This window comes from Zonotrichia albicollis, chromosome 3, assembly GCF_047830755.1.
Source record: "Zonotrichia albicollis isolate bZonAlb1 chromosome 3, bZonAlb1.hap1, whole genome shotgun sequence".
NCBI lineage: Eukaryota > Metazoa > Chordata > Aves > Passeriformes > Passerellidae > Zonotrichia > Zonotrichia albicollis.
This window is the reverse complement of record NC_133821.1, coordinates 228,839-248,350: the sequence shown is the minus strand read 5'-3', so window position 1 is coordinate 248,350 and position 19,512 is coordinate 228,839. Positions and strand designations below refer to the sequence as shown.

Here is a 19,512-nt window from a genome sequence, read left to right as displayed (position 1 = left end):
GTCCACTATAAATATGCATGTGAATATAAATACGAAAAATAGGAATTTCAAATTGATTTTAATAGGATTTTAAAGCAAGGCGGTTTGTTTGGTTCTGGTCGGGTAAAAGACAGGTTTTTGGCATTTATTTCAGAGCAGTTTTTGTCTGGGGTCGCCCCTGTTCTTTTTTGCCGCGGTCGCTGCCCGCAGCCCCGAGGCGCGCTGCGCCCCCGTCTGGGGCGGGCGGCAGTGCTGCCGCCTTGTGGGCAGAGCGCGGTACTGCAGCCGTGCGCCGGCAGGCAGCCGAGAGGCCGCCATGCTGGGAGTGGCGTGTCGCGGGTGTCTCGGACTTTTCGTTGACCTTCTCGAGATGGCGGGGAAGTGGAGGACCCCGGTGGGTGTATGTGAACTGCCTGCATGGAATACCGACGTCATGGCGGCCCCGACGGATTTTTCTGTGGCGTTTGAAGCGTATCCGATACATGCTGTGGGCTCAGCGTCGCCGCGGGCGGGCGTATTTCTGCGGGTTTGTGACAGGCATCTGGGTAAACCTTCCCTCTGTGCGCCGGGGTCCTCTCATGCCCGCTCTCCCGCCCTCAGCGAGCCGAGCCGGGCTGAAGTGTTCCGAAGAGCCGAGTGTGGCCGAAAATAACCGCGTTTAGCTTAAGAGACCAGGATAGCCTAGTGTAGCTGACATTAGCCGCGTTAGGACAAAGAGCCGCGTGAGACCGAGGTTAGCCTGTAGCCGGGAGTGGCCTGGTGGCTCCTGAAATTCCACGATAGGCAGGATGGTTCCCAGACCCAAGCTGGCCCCAGTGCCAAGTCGGGCTGACGTGATAGCGCCTCGTGGCTCCTGCAGTGTGCCATCCAGAAGCGGGGCAGGTGAGTTTTGTTTGCCAGGGAAAAGGGCCGTGGTTTGTGGGGGGGGGGCTGTGGCTGGGGGTGGCCGGCTGGCTCCTGAAATTCTTTGGTATGCAGGGTGGTTCCCAGACCCAAGGTGGCACCAGTGCCAAGTCGGTCTGTTTTGACAGTGCCAAGTCAAAACTTCACTTGTCCTAGTTTAGATTTCTGATGTGGAGGAGCAGAAGTGCCACCTGATGTGGAATTTGGTGCTCTCTGTGGAGTGACATCCTGTAAAATTTCTGTCCCAGAAATTCTGTCATGATGGCTCTGCTCCATAAAGAATGACACGGCCTGATTGTCAGCAATTTTTGCTTCTGCAATAGCGTAAAAATGCTAAAAATTGAACACTGCCTATAATTTCAAAAGAAAATATTTTAAAACTTGAAGTGATAGCTAAAATTAGGCCTGAAAGGTAGCAAGAGCAGGTAGCAAGGATATTTCTCCCTGTTTGTAGATATACTTTTCATTCAAAAATTTGCTGATGGGGAGATTCTTTCATGTATTTAGTGACCTTTACAGATGTATTCCCCTAGTGTTTTGAGTTGATAGAATCATGGAATAATTCAGGTTGGAAGGGGCTCTAAAGATCACCTCATTCCAAGCCTGCTGCCGTGGGCAGGGACGTGGTTCCCTAGAGCAGGTTGCTCTGAGCCTGATGCCAGAGCACCAATGGGCCTGGAACACTTCCAGGGATGGGGCAGCCCCAGCATCTGTGAGCAAGCTGTGCCAGCCAGGTGCCAGAGGAGGAAGAAAGCCCTTCCCACGTGGAGCAGAGGCTGCTGCAGCTTCGCGTAGCCTCGTGTCACCAAGCGTGTGAGACAGAAGAGCCCTTCCCGTGGAGGGGTATCGGCGCTGACGGATCTTTTTTGGGAGAAGCGGAGCAATGGAACGCCAGAGCAGCCTTCAGTTCTTCTGGCAGAGTTGGGAGCAGCTTGAAGCAGGAGCAGAGCTGGCCTGGTGCCTGCCAGCTCTGCAGGCAGTGGGGATGGAGAAGCTGCAGTTACCTGTCTGCTTGGCTGAGTCTTTAAAAAGGAGGCACTTTTCTGTAGTTCCTTTTCTGTAAGCATTACGTGAAAGTTCCCCCTAGAAGTCCAAAGGCAGCTGTTTTCTTAGCAGGAGGAAGTCAGGAGGAGGCAAAGCGGGCAAAGACATCAGATAAGTCGGGATAAAATTCTTGGCTAACCTGTTTTTTCCCCTTCCTCCAGACAGCCAGTTCTGAAGCACTGAGCAGAGATCTGCCCGGGAGGAAGAGCAGAGCCAATCTCTGAGAGCTGACCCGCGAGCTGTGGTGAGGACAGCTGCTCCCTGCCTGCAGCCTGCCTTGGTGTGGGAGCTGCCGAGCTGCCATTCCTGTGGTGGGAGTGTTTCTCCTCTCATCCAGCCAAGCCAGAGACCTGCTAGGGAAGGAGCAGGTAAGGTTTAAGTACCGAGATCTCCCCAGTAAGAAGTGAGGTGACAAAAGGAAATGGCCTGAAGTTGCAGCAGGGAAGGCTTAGATTGGCTTTGAGGACCAATTTCTTCACTGAAAGGGTGGTCAGGCATAGGAGCAGGCTGCCCAGGGCAGTCCCCATTGCTGGAGACATTTAAAGCATGGCAAGATGTGGTGTTTAGGGACCTGATTGGGGTGGGGGCTTGGCAGTGCTGGGGCAGCAGCCGGGCTCGATGACCTTAGAAGGCTTTTGCAGCCTAAAGGACGCTATGGTTCTGGAAAGCCTCGACCCGTGTGGCTCTAACACAGCACCTGGATGCTGACGGAAGGAGGCTGGTGATAGAGCCTGGAGGTCCCTGTCCCACGGGGAGGGAGAGGACAAGGCAGTGTCGCCTGCAGGGAGGGTCTCGTCCCCAGAGGGCAGTCAGCGACTCCATCCCTGCCCGGGGCTCTGGGTGCAGCCTCGGGGTGGACACCTGCCCTCAGGTTTCCCTCTGGGCACCCGGGAAGGGAACCGGGTCCATCCGTGTGGCAGCTCCAGGGCCTGCAGGCTTTGGGGCTTTGCAGCTGTGTGCCTTGTCACAGGGTGGCAGGGACGTGACGCTGCCTGGGCACGCTGCTGGCCTGGGATCCTTGCTGCTTTCCTCCTTATCCCATATGGATTTAGCAGCAATCTTCTTCTATCTTTTCTTTAAAACTGTCCTTGGGAGAGTGCAAAGAGAGGGTAATCAGTTATGTCAAAGCCTACCTATTTTACCTGTTGGCACTTAAGAGAAAAGACAAAAGCCTGCTTGGCATCCTTCTGCCTGGAAGTGATTGTGACCCAGGGAAGTGAGGAAGGGGCTGGCCGAGGTCACTGAGGCTCTGAGATGGAGGTGAGTTTGCATCCCAGTTTATTGGAACGGAGGCTCATCAGAAGTTTCCTCGGCTGTCTAAGGCACAGAGCCCTGGAGCCCAGTAAGCCTGAGCTGCTGCATGCTTGCTGTGAGCCTTGGGGTGAGCGTGCATCGTTGCAGGCTTGGGATGGATTGAAATGTGCTGAGGAAACCGGAGGGAGGGAGGGAGGGAGGGAAATGCTCTGTTAACATGTGCCTGTTCTTCTGTCAGACTCATCACGGCAGGACGGCGTGAAGGCTGAAAGCGTAAGAAGATGTGGAGGGAAGCAGAGAATCTGACAGGAGCATCGAACGCGCGAGCGCACGAATTTTGCTTTTTGCTTGGATGTAAACTCAGGAGTTGAAAGGAATTTGGGAGTGAGAAGGGACATTTCAGAAGGTGAAGAAGAAAAAGAAGTTGTTGTTGTTGTTACAGGCCTGGCAAAATCTTTTGTTCTAGCTAATAAAAGAAGTTAGTTTAAATAAAAAAAAGAAAAAAAAATGTAGTTTTTCTTTACCTGACTATTATATTCATTGGTGGTATATGGTGTGTTGTTTAATTTCTTGGTATGATTAACTCAGTGTAAGTTGTTTTTTGAGTGAACTAACTTTCTGGATGGGTTGGTTGGTATTTGAGACAGGGTTGATTTCAATAGGTTTCTTTCATAGACTTGTGACAGGTATTACTGGGGTTTTGGCTTTGTTTACTGTATGCATAAACATCCAGCTTTGGTTGGGCCAGGTGGGCTGGCGGAGTTTGTGGGTGTGAATTTATTCGATAGCTTTTGTTAAATGCAGTGTTTAATTTTTGAAAGGTTTTTCAATGTAGTGGTTTTAAGGTGGTTTTTAGAATTGATTGTATGGTTTGATGTTGTTTATAGTTGCTGTCCGGTAAGGGATGTGGTGTGAGTACTTGAACGTTATGGTTTTGGTTTTCCTAAGTTCCGTTTTCTTTCTGGTTCGATAGGTTTTTTTAGTTTTATTTTTGGTGCCAGGGGTATTCACGTGGTGGGTTTTTATAGGCAATATGTTTTTTAATTTGGGTAGTGATATTTTTTAGTATTTTAACAGTTTAGATTTTTTATTTTTATGCTTTGAATTAGTTTTCTTTTAATTTTAAATTAAGTTTTATAGATTATTGGTTTTTATTTGTGCATTAGCATAAAGGTAGAGCTTTGGGGGCTTCTTTTAGTACTGTTTAGGGTCAGTTGTACAGTTTTGAGTCTAGTGAGTTGGTTTGATTTAATTTTTAGTGGGTGTTTGTTTTTCTTAGCAGTTGTGTCATTTTCAAGGTGTATTTGAGGTTTTTGGGGTTTTTGAGATACTGGTTTAGGAGGACGTTTATGATGAGCATGTGCGCAGGTTTTGGGCTAGTTGAAGTGGGATTTAAAATTTATTTTGGGTTAGGTTTATTTGAGTGTTTATGAGGGTTCAATGTTGTGGGATGTTTGTTCCGTTAGTGATAAAAATAGGTTTTGTTTTGATGTGCTGCGATGGGATGAGCGTGTGCTGCGTGCCGGTGCTGACAAAGGTACGGTATTGTTGTGGCTTATTTATATGGTTTAATATAGAGATGAAAATAGAAATAAATATACATTTAAAAAGAAATATAACATTAGAGTGGTAAACATAAATATAGAGAACAGATACATATATAAAACTGTAATTCATGGTATAGAATTGTGAGATATCATATAGATAAATGATAGTCTATTATATATATGCACAAAGATATATAAATATAGATTGTAAATATAAAAATACTTAAATATAGTTAAATTGGGGGTTTTATTAGGTTGTAGACCTGTTTTTATTAATAAATCATATAAATAGAAATAAAATAAAAATTCAGATACAAATATATAGGGAAATACAAATATCTATAAATATTGATATTAAATAAATCCAAGTAAAAGAAATATACAATACAGAAATCTTCTATCTATGATTATATTAGAGGGCATTCTCCCTAAGATATATACAATATCTATGAATATAATGAATAAAAATTATCAATCTAAATATGATTATAATTTTGAAAGATAAAGTTACTTGTTAAATTTTAAATGTGGTTGAAATAAAGAAGTGTCCTTGGTTTTGATTTGGTTAGAGGCAGGAGTTTTATTTTAAATAATAGAAGTGTTATAGAAATGTGAATCTTAAGATAGAAATAGATAATAAATATATAAAGGGAGATTGCTAAACTATGACTACAAATTGAACTATAAATATAGGTAAGTAATATGAAGAATTGTAGTATAGAATATAAATAACATGATATGGCAATATAAATTATAAATGGGAATATAAATATAAAAATAGGTAAGTATAGTTTAAAAGAAAGGGAATTTTTGGCTTTTATTTAGGTAGAGGCAGGGGTTTTATTTTAAATAAGTGTTACAGAAGTAAAAATCTTGACGCAGAAATATGTAATCAATGTATAAAAATATATAACTGCTCGCATCAGATGTAATGTAGAATATAAATTTATTTACAAATTGAGATTGATAAAGATAAATGTATAAGTAAGCAATATACATTAATGTACATTATAAATGCAAATAGGAATATAAAAATCAGACATAAGGATAAAACCTATTTAAATATTGTTTGAACTAAAGGGTTGGGTTTTTTTTTATTCTTACTGGGTTAGAGGCAGGGTTTTTATTTTAAATGATATGAATGTAGATATTATTGGTATATATTTCTCAATATTGAGATATACAATCAAGATATAAATATATATATAAACACAAAATATAAGTAAATAGAGATAATAGGAAGAGATGTAATGGAGAATACAAATAACAGCATACGTAAGTATACATTTTAAATGTAAATGTGAATATGGACCTGAAAAACAGAATTTTAAAAAATATTGAAATACAGTTGAGAAGAAAGGGTTTTCTTTTTGGCTTTAACGTGGGTGGAGGCAGGGGTTTTATTTTAAATAATGGAAGTGCTACAGAAGTAAAAATCCTCACACAGAAAGATATAATAAATATATAAAGATCTGAATAAAAATACGAAAAAAAATAGAAGTAATAGGAAGAGTTGTAACATAGAATATAAATTTATAAATAAATGGGAAAATAGAAATGCAAAATCGAACACACATCAGTATAGAATTTAAATATAAATGTGGATCTAAATTTGAAAAATATTATTTAAAAAAAAAATGAAATACAGTTGAAATGAAAGGGGTTTGTATTTGGCATGTATGGGTGGACGCAGGGGTTTTATTTTGAATCCTGCAAGTGTTAGAGAAGTAAAAATCCTAAGAGAAATGTATACTTCCAATGTAAAAATAGGTATATTTCGAGCGGGGCCGAATTGTTCGGTAGAGGCGAAGAGCCGAGTGTTGCCGAAAAGAGCCGACTTGAGTCGAAGAGCCGAGTGTTGCCGAAAAGAGGCGACTTGAGCCGAAGAGCCGAGTGTGGCCGAAAAGAGGCGACTTGAGCCGAAGAGCCGAGTGTGGCCGAACAGAGGCGACTTGAGCCGAAGAGCCGTGTGCAGCCGAAAACATCCGAGTTTACACTAAGAGCCGATGATAGCCGACTGGAATCGATAGCCGAGGGTAGCCGACACTGGCCGCATTTAGACAATGCGCCGAATGTGACCGAGTTTAGCCCAAGCGTGCCGAGTTGGGCCGAAGAGCCGAACTGAAACGAGTTTAGACCAAGAGCCGAAGCAAGCCGAATTGAGCCGAGTTTCTTGAAACAGAACCGAAGGACGCCGCAGCGCTCTCCCTGCAGGTCTCCAGATCACACGGCAGGGGGCGCTGTATAAAGTAAGTATAAAATACCAACTATCTATAAGAAGGAATAAAAGCTCTATGTCACGTACAGCAGTAGAAAATTTCAGGCTGCCAGGGAGTAAATAGTTTTCTTTACATCATTTTCGTTTTGCAGTTTTTTTTTACTGCCAGGTAGCCCGAAAGTTTCTAGTGCTGCTTTTTTATTCTTAAGCTAGAAAGGAAAACCAAGATCAGAAACAGAAGAAAAGGAAAGGAAAAGGGAAGGAAAGGAAAGGAATCAGGAGCACCAGAGGGAAGGGAAGGGGTGAAAAGCAGAGTGAAAAAAGAATAAAGAGTTGGAGCGAAAAAGAGAGGGCATTCGGGAGGAGCGTTGCTGCCTCAGGTCCTTCCCCGCCCAGCGGCGAAGGACCCGTTTGATGCCCGGGAGGGACTGCAGCTCCCGGTGGCGGAGGACGGAGCAGTGGCTGTCAGCCCGAGACTACAACTCCCGGCAGGCCCTGCTGCCGGCGAGGCGTGTGACGCAACGGCTGACGCGGCACATGAGTGGCTGGCGTGCCAGGCGGCCCACGCGGGGCTGTGCGCGGGCAGCTCCCGGCCCCTGTGCCGCGCGGGACGGCGCTGCGGCTGCGACGCTGGTGGGGCGAAGCCTCTGTCTGGCCGCCCGCACGGAGCTGAGCAGCGCGGAAGGAGCGTCGGCCCGGTTCTTCGGCCTTACTCAGCGGTAGCGATGGCGGAGGGCGAGGCGGTGCTTTGCTGCCGCGGGCCGGGAGCTGCAGGAGCCGCCCCGGGCGAGCGGCGCCGGGCGCTCCCGCGGTCCCGGTGGGGCGGCTGCCCTCAGGCTGGCGGAGGCGCAGCAGCCCCCGAGCTGCAGCCGTCTCCCTCGGGCTGCTGCCGGTGCTGCGGGCGGAGGCGGCTCCGCCGCGTGTTGGGCGTTGCGAGCAGAGAGCGCTGCGATATCGCCGGAATGACTGGGCTGCTGCCTGCGCTAGTGCTCGAGGCTCTTTCTGCCATGCAAACGGATGGAGCGGCGCTGAGCGGTAAAGCCAGAGATGGCCGGGAGAATGCCCAGCGCAGGGAGCAGGCGGGCTGTATCCTTCCGATGGCACAGGTGCGATCTGCAAACTCATCCCCTTCTGCCCCTGCCCTCCCCAGCCCCAGGGAAAGTGCTTTCCAGCATTGTCGGGCTTCTGAAAGACAAAACTTGTGATTTGACACTAGCATCCAGAAAAGCTTTCTGTCTAGATTAGCAAATGCCTAAATTGTTCTTGGTTACATCCCATGACCGGTTTTAGGCAGTGACTTTATACTGCTTTTAGGATTTTCTTGTACCAAGGTGAGAAAATAGGCAGGTCTGATAGTGGTTTCACTTTTTTTCTACTTCACGTTCCATGAGATTCATTTATCCAAGCACTTGTTTTAAAATTGTACTGTAGGCGTTTATGGTTCACTTTTTTTTTCTTTGCAGCACCCGTGACTTTTTTTTTTTCTGTAAATTGGGAGTAAATATAGCTGAGTAAAATGACCTTGGTTTTCTTCTTTCTTTTTCAACTGAGTTGTTTTTATTAAAAATCCTATTTGAATATGTAGAAAAAGTGGGTGTGTCCTGTAATATATCCTAGCTTTTCTTGTTTACAGGGTACTCAGAAAATATGTCTCCCTTAGAGTCCCACAGAAACGTTCTCAGTGCGATCTCTGTCAAGGTATGCATTTACAAATAAGTGATCCCTTTAGATATTTGACTGTGTACCTTTTCCTGTAATTCAGAGCTTGCGTTCCGTGGCTTTTATGATAAACCTATAAAACATGTAAAAATGGTTTTGCACGTCTTAATTGTTGCAGGCAGCACTAAGTGGATTTAGAGCCTGTTCTTGACCAGACAAAGGGAAAAAGTGTGACTTTGATGCTGAACTTGTCATTTTTCATTGGACTTGTCTTTAATTATTCAGGAATAGAGAGAACTAGAAAAAGAGAGAAATAGAATTGGTTATTGAGCACTCCTCAAATGCTCACCGTGATTCAGTGCAGAGCCGAAGTGAAGGGTGATGGAACAGAGCTCTGTGCTTTAGAAGGAAATAAATTTAAACCTGACCTCCACACAGTGTCTCACTAACTTCTGTTGTTTTAAAATACCAAATACGTTTAGGAAGTGTTGGAAGTTAGTATTTTGGGAAAGAAATGGCAGTTCCACAGAACATTGCATTTAACAGAGGCTCTCGGAACGATTCATGTTGTAACTGCTGTCACTGCAATCGGTTGGTGGTTCAGCCTTGAAATGTGCACTTGCCCTTCTATAAAGCACTGTTTTGTTTGCCTTTCAGTGCTATGAGTCTTGATAAATTGGAGAAGAGCCCAAGAGAAGTTTTTCATCCCTTGATATAAAAGGTAGGAAGTGACTTTTTTTGGTTTGGTTCTTTTTCTTTATTATTTTCTGGAAATAAAAGTAATTAAGTATAGGTATGACTGGTTTGTTTCTTCCAGTAGCAGGTGATAATAATAGTAGTAGTAATAGTAAAAATAATAATAGAAAAAATAATAATAATAGTAACATAATGCTACTTAAACTGTCTTTATCCATTGAACTGGCCATTTCAAATCAAAACTTGTAAACACAAATCCAACCATCATCCTTGTAGAATCTTTCACAGCAGTGGGCTAAAGATCCTGGTTTTGTTGACAGGATTTATCGGTTCTGGAAGAACAAGAGGGAAGTACAAGCCTAACTACTTCTAGCTCACAGACCCGTACAGTGAATACAGCTTTGTATTTTGATGGGCTTGTGATGACTTTGAAATCGATTCCTCATTACAGTAAAAAAAAAAAAAATGTTTTTTTGAACGTGACAGCAGAAATAACTTTCAGTACCAACTTAATAATAATAGATCACCAATTTAAGTTAAAAATTCATGCTATACTATCAAAATTTAAAGGTAAAATATTATGTATTAGGTGATGGTATAAAGTGTATGTTCTAGTGTGTAGGATGTATGCAAAGATACATACATACTTGAAAGTGCTTAGAGGCAACAAATTTTTATGTCTGCTGTTTGACTGTTTATCATACAATATTTGGTTTTATTTCCCAGGGATCGGTGAATTTTAACTTTGGAGTCCTCTGTGCTAAGGATGCTCGGCTTACAGATGATGAAATGTTCAGTAATGGTGAGTTTTTCACCTTCTCTTTAATTGCTATGCTGATCTGAATAAGAAAAAAACAAAAGCAAGAGGAAAAAAAAAGGATGGTTTATTATTTTTTACGCTGTTATGTTTGTTTCCTCAGTATTTGCTGCAGCTCTGCTTACCCAAACTTTGGGTTCCTTCTGTCCCACTGGGAGGTGCCCGATTTGGTTGCATCTGGTGAAATTCACCCTGAGACCTTGGAGAACCAGCTCAAACTACGTGAGAGCCATTTGCAGTTCTCTCCAGACACCTGGAGAATGGGTGATGCTTCTGAGGATCTGGCAAGTGTACTTCTATCAAAACTCAGTCTGTGAAATTTCTGGGGAAAACCCTTCTGTGTACCGAAGGGTTCAAACTCTGGTGAGGATCCAGTTATCAGGTGCTCACCTGCATGGTTCCAGCTCTTAAAGCGAACACTTGTACTCTTGCCCTGTAGTTTATATCTATTGTATTTTTGTTATTTTGCAAGATTTTACGGCTTTGCAAAATATTGTGCATTTGACTCTTTGGAACCTGTCAGGTGGTTCTTTGGTGCAGGACCACCTCATGGGACACTTGGCTGCTGTCCTGAAGGGGTTGGTCGTAAATCCTGGAGGGTTTATAAGTCTTCTGTCCCCAGGGAGCTATCGTGCTTTGTTTGCTTTTGTTCTGTTTGTTAGGCGCTGCTTCTCACTGGAAGTATGAATTTTAAACTACCCTGTTCTTTTTTTAACTGTTTTCCTGGTTCTCTCCCTACGGCAGGGAAAGACTCTCGTGTCCTTGTCGTCAGGCTCGGTGCTGTCCAAAAAGATACAGAGACTAAAACAATCCTAAGAAGCAAAATATGACTGCAGGGAAAACAAGCTGGAGAGAACAAAAGGTGGTATTGTTATCCTTACCCTCTATTAGAAACATCCACTGTGCTTTGATGCTGGTAGCTGCCAGGGGCTTGTTAGCTCTTTGTAGGCAGGTGTGGGTGTTCACTTGTAGGTTTTTTCTCTGGACAAGTCAATTCAATCTTTGCTAAGCTTATATTTGCAGATTACTCTCTAGCACAGTCCAGCATGACATTTTTGAATGTTGTAAAAATACCATGTTACTTGGAAATTGCTAATGATGAGAAGCCTTAGGGAAAAAAGAAGATTTCAGGGTTGGAAGATGTGAGAAGAATTTTGTGGGGATGTTAGACTGAAATAAAGTGCACTTGAAGCTGGACTGGCACGCTGGCAGATCCCCTATTAAAGAGTAGTGCTTAAATTAGCCTGGGGGTTGCCCATTGTTTCTGTAGAAATCAATGTTTCCTGGTCTTCAGAAGTAAGCTGCTTTGAAAAGCTGGAAGGTGCAGCATAGTGACAATCCGTGTGCTTTGGATTAAAAGCAGATTTCAGAAGGGTGATAGGCTTTTGTCTTTTCCTAGTCGTCGATGTAATCCTATCGAGGAGTTTTTAATTCTGTGTTGCCATGTCATCCCTCAGAGCCCTGTCGTACTAATCGTCATACAGATACAAAACAAAAAATCAGACCCTGTCCCAGCCACTTAGAGCCCAGAACACGATTTCCTCGGGCTGCCATTTGTGTGCCATCGGTACTCACCACGGAAGCGAGCCGGGGATGTTGCAGCTGTTGGGAACAAACCGCTTCTCGTCACACAGAAATGGAATTCGGACGACGCCTCGGCCAGCCCCTCTCTGCCGTCGTCTCCTGAATCTGCAGCAGAGCAGTTGCAGTCCGTCCGGGTACGTGTAATCCAGCTCCTGACGATCTGAGCACACGGAGCAGCGCTCAGCTGCCGTGGGGGCTCAGGGAAGGCAGAGTGTGCATTGTCATCTTCCTGAACCTACAGACCAATCAAAGTGAGAAGCCACAGGGTGGAAATCACTCGCATATATGCTAAATAAAACTTGCAGATTTATTTAAGAATTGTTTCTGCTTGTTCTTTTTTGTGCTTCTGTGCTTAGAAAACATCCCTACAAAATCAGTTCAGTTCATCAGTTGAACCTTTGTTTGCAGACCCTCACTGAGCAGAATTTGTTGCAGACTCAGTGCACGCTGCGCTGGAGTGTGAGGAGCTCAGTGCACTGCCGGGAGTGTGAGGAGCTCATGTGTGCTACTTTTTGCTTTAGGACGCTCTAAGGTATTTATTCCTTTTGGGATACATGATGAGAATTCCCAAGAGAGGTAGTTATAAGGTATGACATCGGGAAAAAAGCCTGTGTGGTTGGAATGTTGTTGCTGTCAAAAGTTAATTCTTTCTTAGCCAGTAGTTAGCTTTTTGCTTTATTTTTGTGGTAGCAGTATTTTATTGTTTAAAAAATTGCTTCAACATAACTTGAGTGGCTGGCCATCGGTACCTTGTTCAGATTTGCCTATTTCCTTGTAGCTAAAAAGTTCACATCTTGTTTATCATTCTATTTAAGAAACTGCTGCCCAGCCAACTAATAACTGAATATCTATCTGTCTGGGACACGGGGAGAGGATTTAGGTAATGTCTTTGTTTCCAGAAAAAAGTTCCTGTGTAGTTTCTAAATAGAGGAGAGGGGGGTGAAGACTCGGGGCTCTGATGCCATTGGGGCACCCCAAGGTCCCCAGGAGAGGAAGCCCCACTGGGGTGCAGGAGCAGGTGTGTTCTCATGTAATCTAGAATAAATTATAAATATAAACATGAAAATTATAATCATGAAAATATTTTTTTAAATAGCTAAATAAAGCAGGTTGTTTTTATTTGTCAATAGGCAGGGTTTTGATTATAAAGATTATAAATACAAACAATATAAATGTAGAAATCTAAGTATAGGAATATGTAATAAATAAATACAGATATATATATAAAGTTTAAAAACAAGAAAAAATTAGTTGTAGCAGTAGATATGACACATAATATAAATAATAATTCAAATACATTTCTAGAACTTTACATATATTATATATAATTATTAATACACTGCATCAAAAGAAACTATAAATATAAATGGGAATATAACTATACTAAGTATAAAAATATTTCAATCTCGTTTAAAAGAAGGTGGTTTTTTGTATTTATTTGGTTAGAGACAGGGTTTTTATTTGGAATAATAGAAGTATTATAGAAGTATAAATCTAAATATAGAAATATACAATCTATAGAGAAAGATATTTGTAAAAACACGAGCGAACGACGCCTCCTTCGGCCGAATGGAACGAGCTCAGCCGAAGCAAGGCGAGACCGGCCGAACCTGACGGCCTCGAGCGAACCGAGGCCAGGCTTGCGAGGCTGCCTGAACGGAGCCGAGCTCAGGCGAACCGAGCCCGCTGCTCTCGTGCGCGCTAATTAGCGCGAGTGCGGTCACCGCCTAATGAGCCCCTGTGCCGCCCCGCGCTCCCGGTCGTGTCCGTGCGATGGGCGGGCCGCCCGCGGGACGCGGCAGCAGGAGAGCCCCGAGCCGGGCGCGTTTAACGTGAGGCGGCGCCGCTTGCCCGCCCTCAGGGAGCCGAGCCGAGCCGAGGCGCGCCGAACGCACAGAGCGGCTCCGAGTTCGGCCGAAGCGAGCCGAGGCGCGCCGAGCGCACAGAGCGGCTCCGAGTTCGGCCGAATAAACCCGAGCCGCGCCGAACGCACAGAGAGGCTCCGAGTTCGGCCGAAGCGACACGAGCCGCGCTTCGGCTCCGAGTTCGGCTGAATGAAGCCGAGCCGCGCTGAGCGCACAGAGCGGCTCCGAGTTCGGCCAAAGCGAGCCGAGGCGCGCCGAACGCACAGAGCGGCTCCGAGTTCGGCCGAAGCGAGCCGAGCCGCGCCGAGCGCACAGAGCGACTCCGAGTTCGGCCGAAGCGAGCCGAGGCGCGCCGCGCCGTGCGCACAGAGCGGCTCCGAGTTCGGCTGAATGAAGCCGAGCCGCGCCGAGCGCACAGAGCGGCTCCGAGTTCGGCTGAATGAAGCCGAGCCGCGCCGAACGTACAGAGCAGCTCCGAGTTCGGCCGAAGCGAGCCGAACGAGCCGAGCGCAGAGAGCGGCTCCGAGTTCAGCCGAATGAAGCCGAGCCGCGCCGAGCGCACAGAGAGGCTCCGAATTCGGCCGAAGCGAGCCGAGTTCGGCCGAAGAGGCGCATCCAGCCGAATGCAGCCGACAATAGCCGAGTTTAGCCGATTACAGCCCAATTTAGCCGAGCACTTAAGTTATTCTGCAGCCCTTTGACTTTTGTCCTGACTTTTTTTCAGATGCACCTCCTCAGGTGACTGCAGCAGTTCCTTAGGTTCCATCTTTTCAAAGGGTACAGGGCTCAAGAATTCGTCTTCCAGAGAGTTATCTCAAGTCCTGGCTTGTATTGTATTTACCTATTTTGGCTTATGTTGTATGTACCTCTATTGTGTGTACCTATGCTGGCTTATACTGTATGTACTTATACTGTATGTACCTATGTTGGTTTATACTATATGTACTTACATTGGATGTACCTATATTGGTTTATTTTGTGTGTACCTGTGTTGGTTTATACTGTATGTAAGTGTGTCACCTTATATTGTGTGTACTTACGCTCTGTTTACACTTGCACTGTTTACCTCAGCCTATATTGTAAGAAATAGATATAAAATTGATATGAATTTTTTTATGTTTATCTTATCTATCATTTGTTATATATTACACGATATTGATATAAGTTTTTTAAAGCATTTTAACATAAAGGGGGTTTTTGTTTTTTATTTGGCAAAAGCAGGGGTTTTAGTACAAAAATGATAAATACAAATAATATAAAGATAGAAATCTAAGTATAGAAACAGATCATAAGGAGCAAAAGGCTAATATAAAATTAAAAATCTAAGATAAAATAAGTTGTAGCAGTAGATATGGTACATAATTTAAAAAATAATTTATTTCTGTTATTTGAATAGGAAACATATTATATATCATGATTAATATAATGCTTAAATATAAACTATAAATATAAATGTGAATATAGTCATGCAAGCTATAAATATAAAATATAAACTATAAATATAAATGTGAATATAGTCAGGCAAGCTATAAATATAAAAATATTTCAATATAGTTTAAAAGAATAGAGCTTTTTTGTATTTGTTTAGTTAGTATGGGATTTTTATTTTAAATAATTAAAATTACATTTCTATCATTCTTTTAACATAGAAATATACAATAAATATAGAAAGATTTTTTTAAAACCAGAAAATATAAATAAATAGAAACAGTAGGAATACACAGAATATATTTTATAAATTACATGCTACATCAATGTCCACTATAAATATGCATGTGAATATAAATACGAAAAATAGGACTATCAAATTGATTTTAATAGGATTTTAAAGCAAGGCGGTTTGTTTGGTTCTGGTCGGATAAGAGGCAGGTTTTTGGCATTTATTTCAGAGCAGTTTTTGTCTGGGGTCGCCCCTGTTCTTTTTTGCCGCCGTCGCTGCCCGCAGCCCCGAGGCGCGCTGCGCCCCCGTCTGGGGCGGGCGGCAGTGCTGCCGCCTTGTGGGCAGAGCGCGGTACTGCAGCCGTGCGCCGGCAGGCAGGCGAGAGGCCGCCATGTTGGGAGTGGCGTGTCGCGGGTGTCTCGGACTTTTCGTTGACCTTCTCGAGATGGCGGGGAAGTGGAGGACCCCGGTGGGTGTATGTGAACTGCCTGCATGGAATACCGACGTCATGGCGGCCCCGACGAATTTTTCTGTGGCGTTTGAAGCGTATCCGATACATGCTGTGGGCTCAGCGTCGCCGCGGGCGGGCGTATTTCTGCGGGTTTGTGACAGGCATCTGGGTAAACCTTCCCTCTGTGCGCCGGGGTCCTCTCATGCCCGCTCTCCCGCCCTCAGTGAGCCGAGGATGGCCGAAAAATCCCGACTTGAACCGAAGAGCCGACTGTTGCCGACAATAACCGAGTTTACCCGAAGAGCCGAGTGTTTCCGAAAACAGCCGAGTTTAACCGAAGGGCCGAGTGTAGCCGAAAACAGCCAAATTTGCCCGAAGAGCCGAGTGTAGCCGAAAACAGCCGAGATTGCCCGAAGAGCCGATGGTAGCCGAAAACAGCCGAGTTTACCCGAAGAGCCGAGTGTAGCCGAAAACAGCCGAGATTGCCCGAAGAGCCGATGGTAGCCGAAAACAGCCGAGTTTGCCCGAAGAACCGATGGTAGCCGAAAATAGCCGAGTTTACCCGAAGAGCGAGTGTAGCCGAAAACAGCCGAGTTTACACCAAGAGCCGATGATAGCCGACTGGAACCGATAGCCGAGTGGAGCCGACACTGGCCGCATTTAGAGAATGTGCTGAATATGACCGAGTTTAGCCGCACCGTGCCGAGTTGGGCCGAAGAGCCGAACTGAAACAAGTTTAGACCAAGAGCCGAAGCAAGCCGAATTGAGCCGAGTTTCTTGAAACAGAACCGAAGGACGCCGCAGCGCTCTCCCTGCAGGTCTCCGGATCACACGGCAGGGGGCGCTGTGCCTGCAGTCCGCCGGGACAGACGGCAGGGAGCGCTGGGGCTGCAGTGCGCCGGCGCACACGGCAGGGGGCGCTGTATAAAGTAAGTAAAAAATATCAACTCTCTATAAGAAGGAATAAAAGCTCTATGTCACGTGCAGCAGTAGAAAATTTCAGGCTCCCAGGGAATAAATAGTTTTCTTTAAATCATTTTCGTTTTGGAGGTTTTTTTTACTCCCAGGTAGCCTGAAACTTTCTACTGCTGCTTTTTTACTCTAAAGCTAGAAAGGAAAACCAAGATCAGAAATAGAAAAAAGGGAAGGGAAGGAAAGGAAAGGAATCAGGACCACAAGAGGGAAGGGAAGGGGTGAAAAGCAGAGTGAAAAAAGAAAAAAGGTTGGAGCGAAAAAGAGAGGGCATTCGGGAGGAGCGTTGCTGCCTCAGGTCCTTCCCCGCCCGGGGGCGAAGGACCCGTTTGATGCCCGGGAGGGACTGCAGCTCCCGGTGGCGGAGGACGGAGCAGTGGCTGTCAGCCCGAGACTACAACTCCCGGCAGGCCCTGCTGCCGGCGAGGCGTGTGACGCAACGGCTGACGGGGCACCGGAGTGGCTGGCGTGCCAGGCGGCCCACGCGGGGCTGTGCGCGGGCTGCTCCCGGCCCCTCTCCAGCGCGGAACGGCGCTGCGGCGGCGACGCCGGAGGGGCGAAACCTCCGTCTGGCCGCCCGCACGGAGCTGAGCAGCGCGGAAGGAGCGTCGGCCCGGTTCTTCGGCCTTACTGAGCGGTAGCGATGGCGGAGGGCGAGGCGGTGCTTTGCTGCCGCGGGCCGGGAGCTGCAGGAGCCGCCCCGGGCGAGCGGCGCCGGGCGCTCCCGCGGTCCCGGTGGGGCGGCTGCCCTCAGGCTGGCGGAGGCGCAGCAGCCCCCGAGCTGCAGCCGTCTCCCTCGGGCTGCTGCCGGTGCTGCGGGCGGAGGCGGCTCCGCCGCGTGTTGGGCGTTGCGAGCAGAGAGCGCTGCGATATCGCCGGAATGACTGGGCTGCTGCCTGCGCTAGTGCTCGAGGCTCTTTCTGCCATGCAAACGGATGGAGCGGCGCTGAGCGGTAAAGCCAGAGATGGCCGGGAGAATGCCCAGCGCAGGGAGCAGGCGGGCTGTATCCTTCCGATGGCACAGGTGCGATCTGCAAACTCATCCCCTTCTGCCCCTGCCCTCCCCAGCCCCAGGGAAAGTGCTTTCCAGCATTGTCGGGCTTCTGAAAGACAAAACTTGTGATTTGACACTAGCATCCAGAAAAGGTTTCTGTCTAGATTAGCAAATGCCTAAATTGTTCTTGGTTACATCCCATGACCGGTTTTAGGCAGTGACTTTATACTGCTTTTAGGATTTTCTTGTACCAAGGTGAGAAAATAGGCAGGTCTGATAGTGGTTTCACTTTTTTTCTACTTCACGTTCCATGAGATTCTTTTATCCAAGCACTTGTTTTAAAATTGTACTGTAGGCGTTTATGGTTCACTTTTTTTTTTCTTTGCAGCACCCGTGACTTTTTTTTTTCTCTAAATCAGGAGTAAATATAGCTGAGTAAAATGACCTTGGTTTTCTTCTTTCTTTTTCAACTGAGTTGTTTTTATTAAAAATCCTATTTGAATATGTAGAAAAAGTGGGTATGTCCTGTAATATATCCTAGCTTTTCTTGTTTACAGGGTACTCAGGAAATATGTCTCCCTTAGAGTCCCACAGAAACGTTCTCAGTGCGATCTCTGTCAAGGTATGCATTTACAAATAAGTGATCCCTTTAGATATTTGACTGTGTACCTTTTCCTGTAATTCAGAGCTTGCGTTCCGTGGCTTTTATGATAAACCTATAAAACATGTAAAAATGGTTTTGCACGTCTTAATCGTTGCAGGCAGCACTAAGTGAATTTAGAGCCTGTTCTTGACCAGACAAAGGGAAAAAGTGTGACTTTGATGCTGAACTTGTAATTTTTCATAGGACTTGTCTTTAATTATTTAGGAATAGAGAGAACTAGAAAAAGAGAGAAATAGAATTGGTTATTGAGCACTCCTCAAATGCTCACCGTGATTCAGTGCAGAGCCGAAGTGAAGGGTGATGGAACAGAGCTCTGTGCTTTAGAAGGAAATAAATTTAAACCTGACCTCCACACAGTGTCTCACTAACTTCTGTTGTTTTAAAATACCAAATACGTTTAGGAAGTGTTGGAAGTTAGTATTTTGGGAAAGAAATGGCAGTTCCACAGAACATTGCATTTAACAGAGGCTCTCGGAACGATTCATGTTGTAACTGCTGTCACTGCAATCGGTTGGTGGTTCAGCCTTGAAATGTGCACTTGCCCTTCTATAAAGCACTGTTTTGTTTGCCTTTCAGTGCTATGAGTCTTGATAAATTGGAGAAGAGCCCAAGAGAAATTTTTCCTCCCTTGATATAAAAGGTAGGAAGTGACTTTTTTTGGTTTGGTTCCTTTTCTTTATTATTTTCTGGAAATAAAAGTAATTAAGTATAGGTACGACTGGTTTGTTTCTTCCAGTAGCAGGTGATAATAATAGTAGTAGTAATAGTAAAAATAATAATAGAAATAATAATAATAGTAACGTAATAGTACTTAAACTGTCTTTATCCATTGAACTGGCCATTTCAAATCAAAACTTGTAAACACAAATCAAACCATCATCCTTGTAGAATCTTTCACAGCAGTGGGCTAAAGATTCTGGTTTTGTTGACAGGATTTATCGGTTCTGGAAGAACAAGAGGGAAGTACAAGCCTAACTACTTCTAGCTCACAGACCCGCCCAGTGAATACAGCTTTGTATTTTGATGGGCTTGTGATGACTTTGAAATCAATTGCTCATTACAGTAAAAAAAAAAAATAATGTTTTTTTGAACGTGACAGCAGAAATAACTTTCAGTACCAACTTAATAATAATAGATCGCCAATTTAAGTTAAAAATTCATGCTATACTATCAAAATTTAAAGGTAAAATATTATGTATTAGGTG

At 45.0% G+C, this 19,512-nt stretch overlaps 1 protein-coding gene and 2 long non-coding RNA genes across 3 annotated transcripts in view; all 3 read left to right on the top strand.

Annotated features, from left to right (window-relative positions):
- Positions 1–4,684: 4,684 nt before the first annotated feature.
- On the top strand, positions 4,685–9,312 carry LOC141728493 (uncharacterized). The gene is made up of 4 exons (XM_074537082.1): positions 4,685–4,717; positions 7,326–8,051; positions 8,579–8,643; positions 9,262–9,312. Exons 1-3 carry the CDS (start codon positions 4,685–4,687, stop codon positions 8,603–8,605), a joined length of 786 nt encoding a protein of 261 aa, XP_074393183.1. The 3' UTR covers positions 8,606–8,643; positions 9,262–9,312.
- Positions 9,313–15,716: 6,404 nt separating this feature from the next.
- The window catches only part of LOC141728385 (uncharacterized), a 45,096-nt gene continuing 41,300 nt past the window's right edge, over positions 15,717–19,512 (top strand). The window contains exon 1 of the long non-coding RNA XR_012579308.1: positions 15,717–16,606. This is a non-coding gene — a long non-coding RNA (uncharacterized LOC141728385). The remainder of the gene's footprint in view (positions 16,607–19,512) is intronic.
- On the top strand, positions 17,113–18,913 carry LOC141728384 (uncharacterized). The gene is made up of 3 exons (XR_012579307.1): positions 17,113–17,673; positions 18,201–18,265; positions 18,884–18,913. It is a non-coding gene; the product is annotated as an uncharacterized LOC141728384 (long non-coding RNA).

What these genes read in the sequence shown, in the direction of transcription:
- LOC141728493 (XM_074537082.1), top strand. Translation starts at nt 4,685, where the DNA reads ATGAGCGTGTGCTGCGTGCCGGTGCTGACAAAG. An exon ending in GCGTGCCGGTGCTGACAAAG is followed by an intron (nt 4,718 to 7,325) that starts GTACGGTATTGT and finishes TTGCTGCCTCAG; the next exon opens with GTCCTTCCCCGCCCAGCGGC. An exon ending in GTATCCTTCCGATGGCACAG is followed by an intron (nt 8,052 to 8,578) that starts GTGCGATCTGCA and finishes TCTTGTTTACAG; the next exon opens with GGTACTCAGAAAATATGTCT.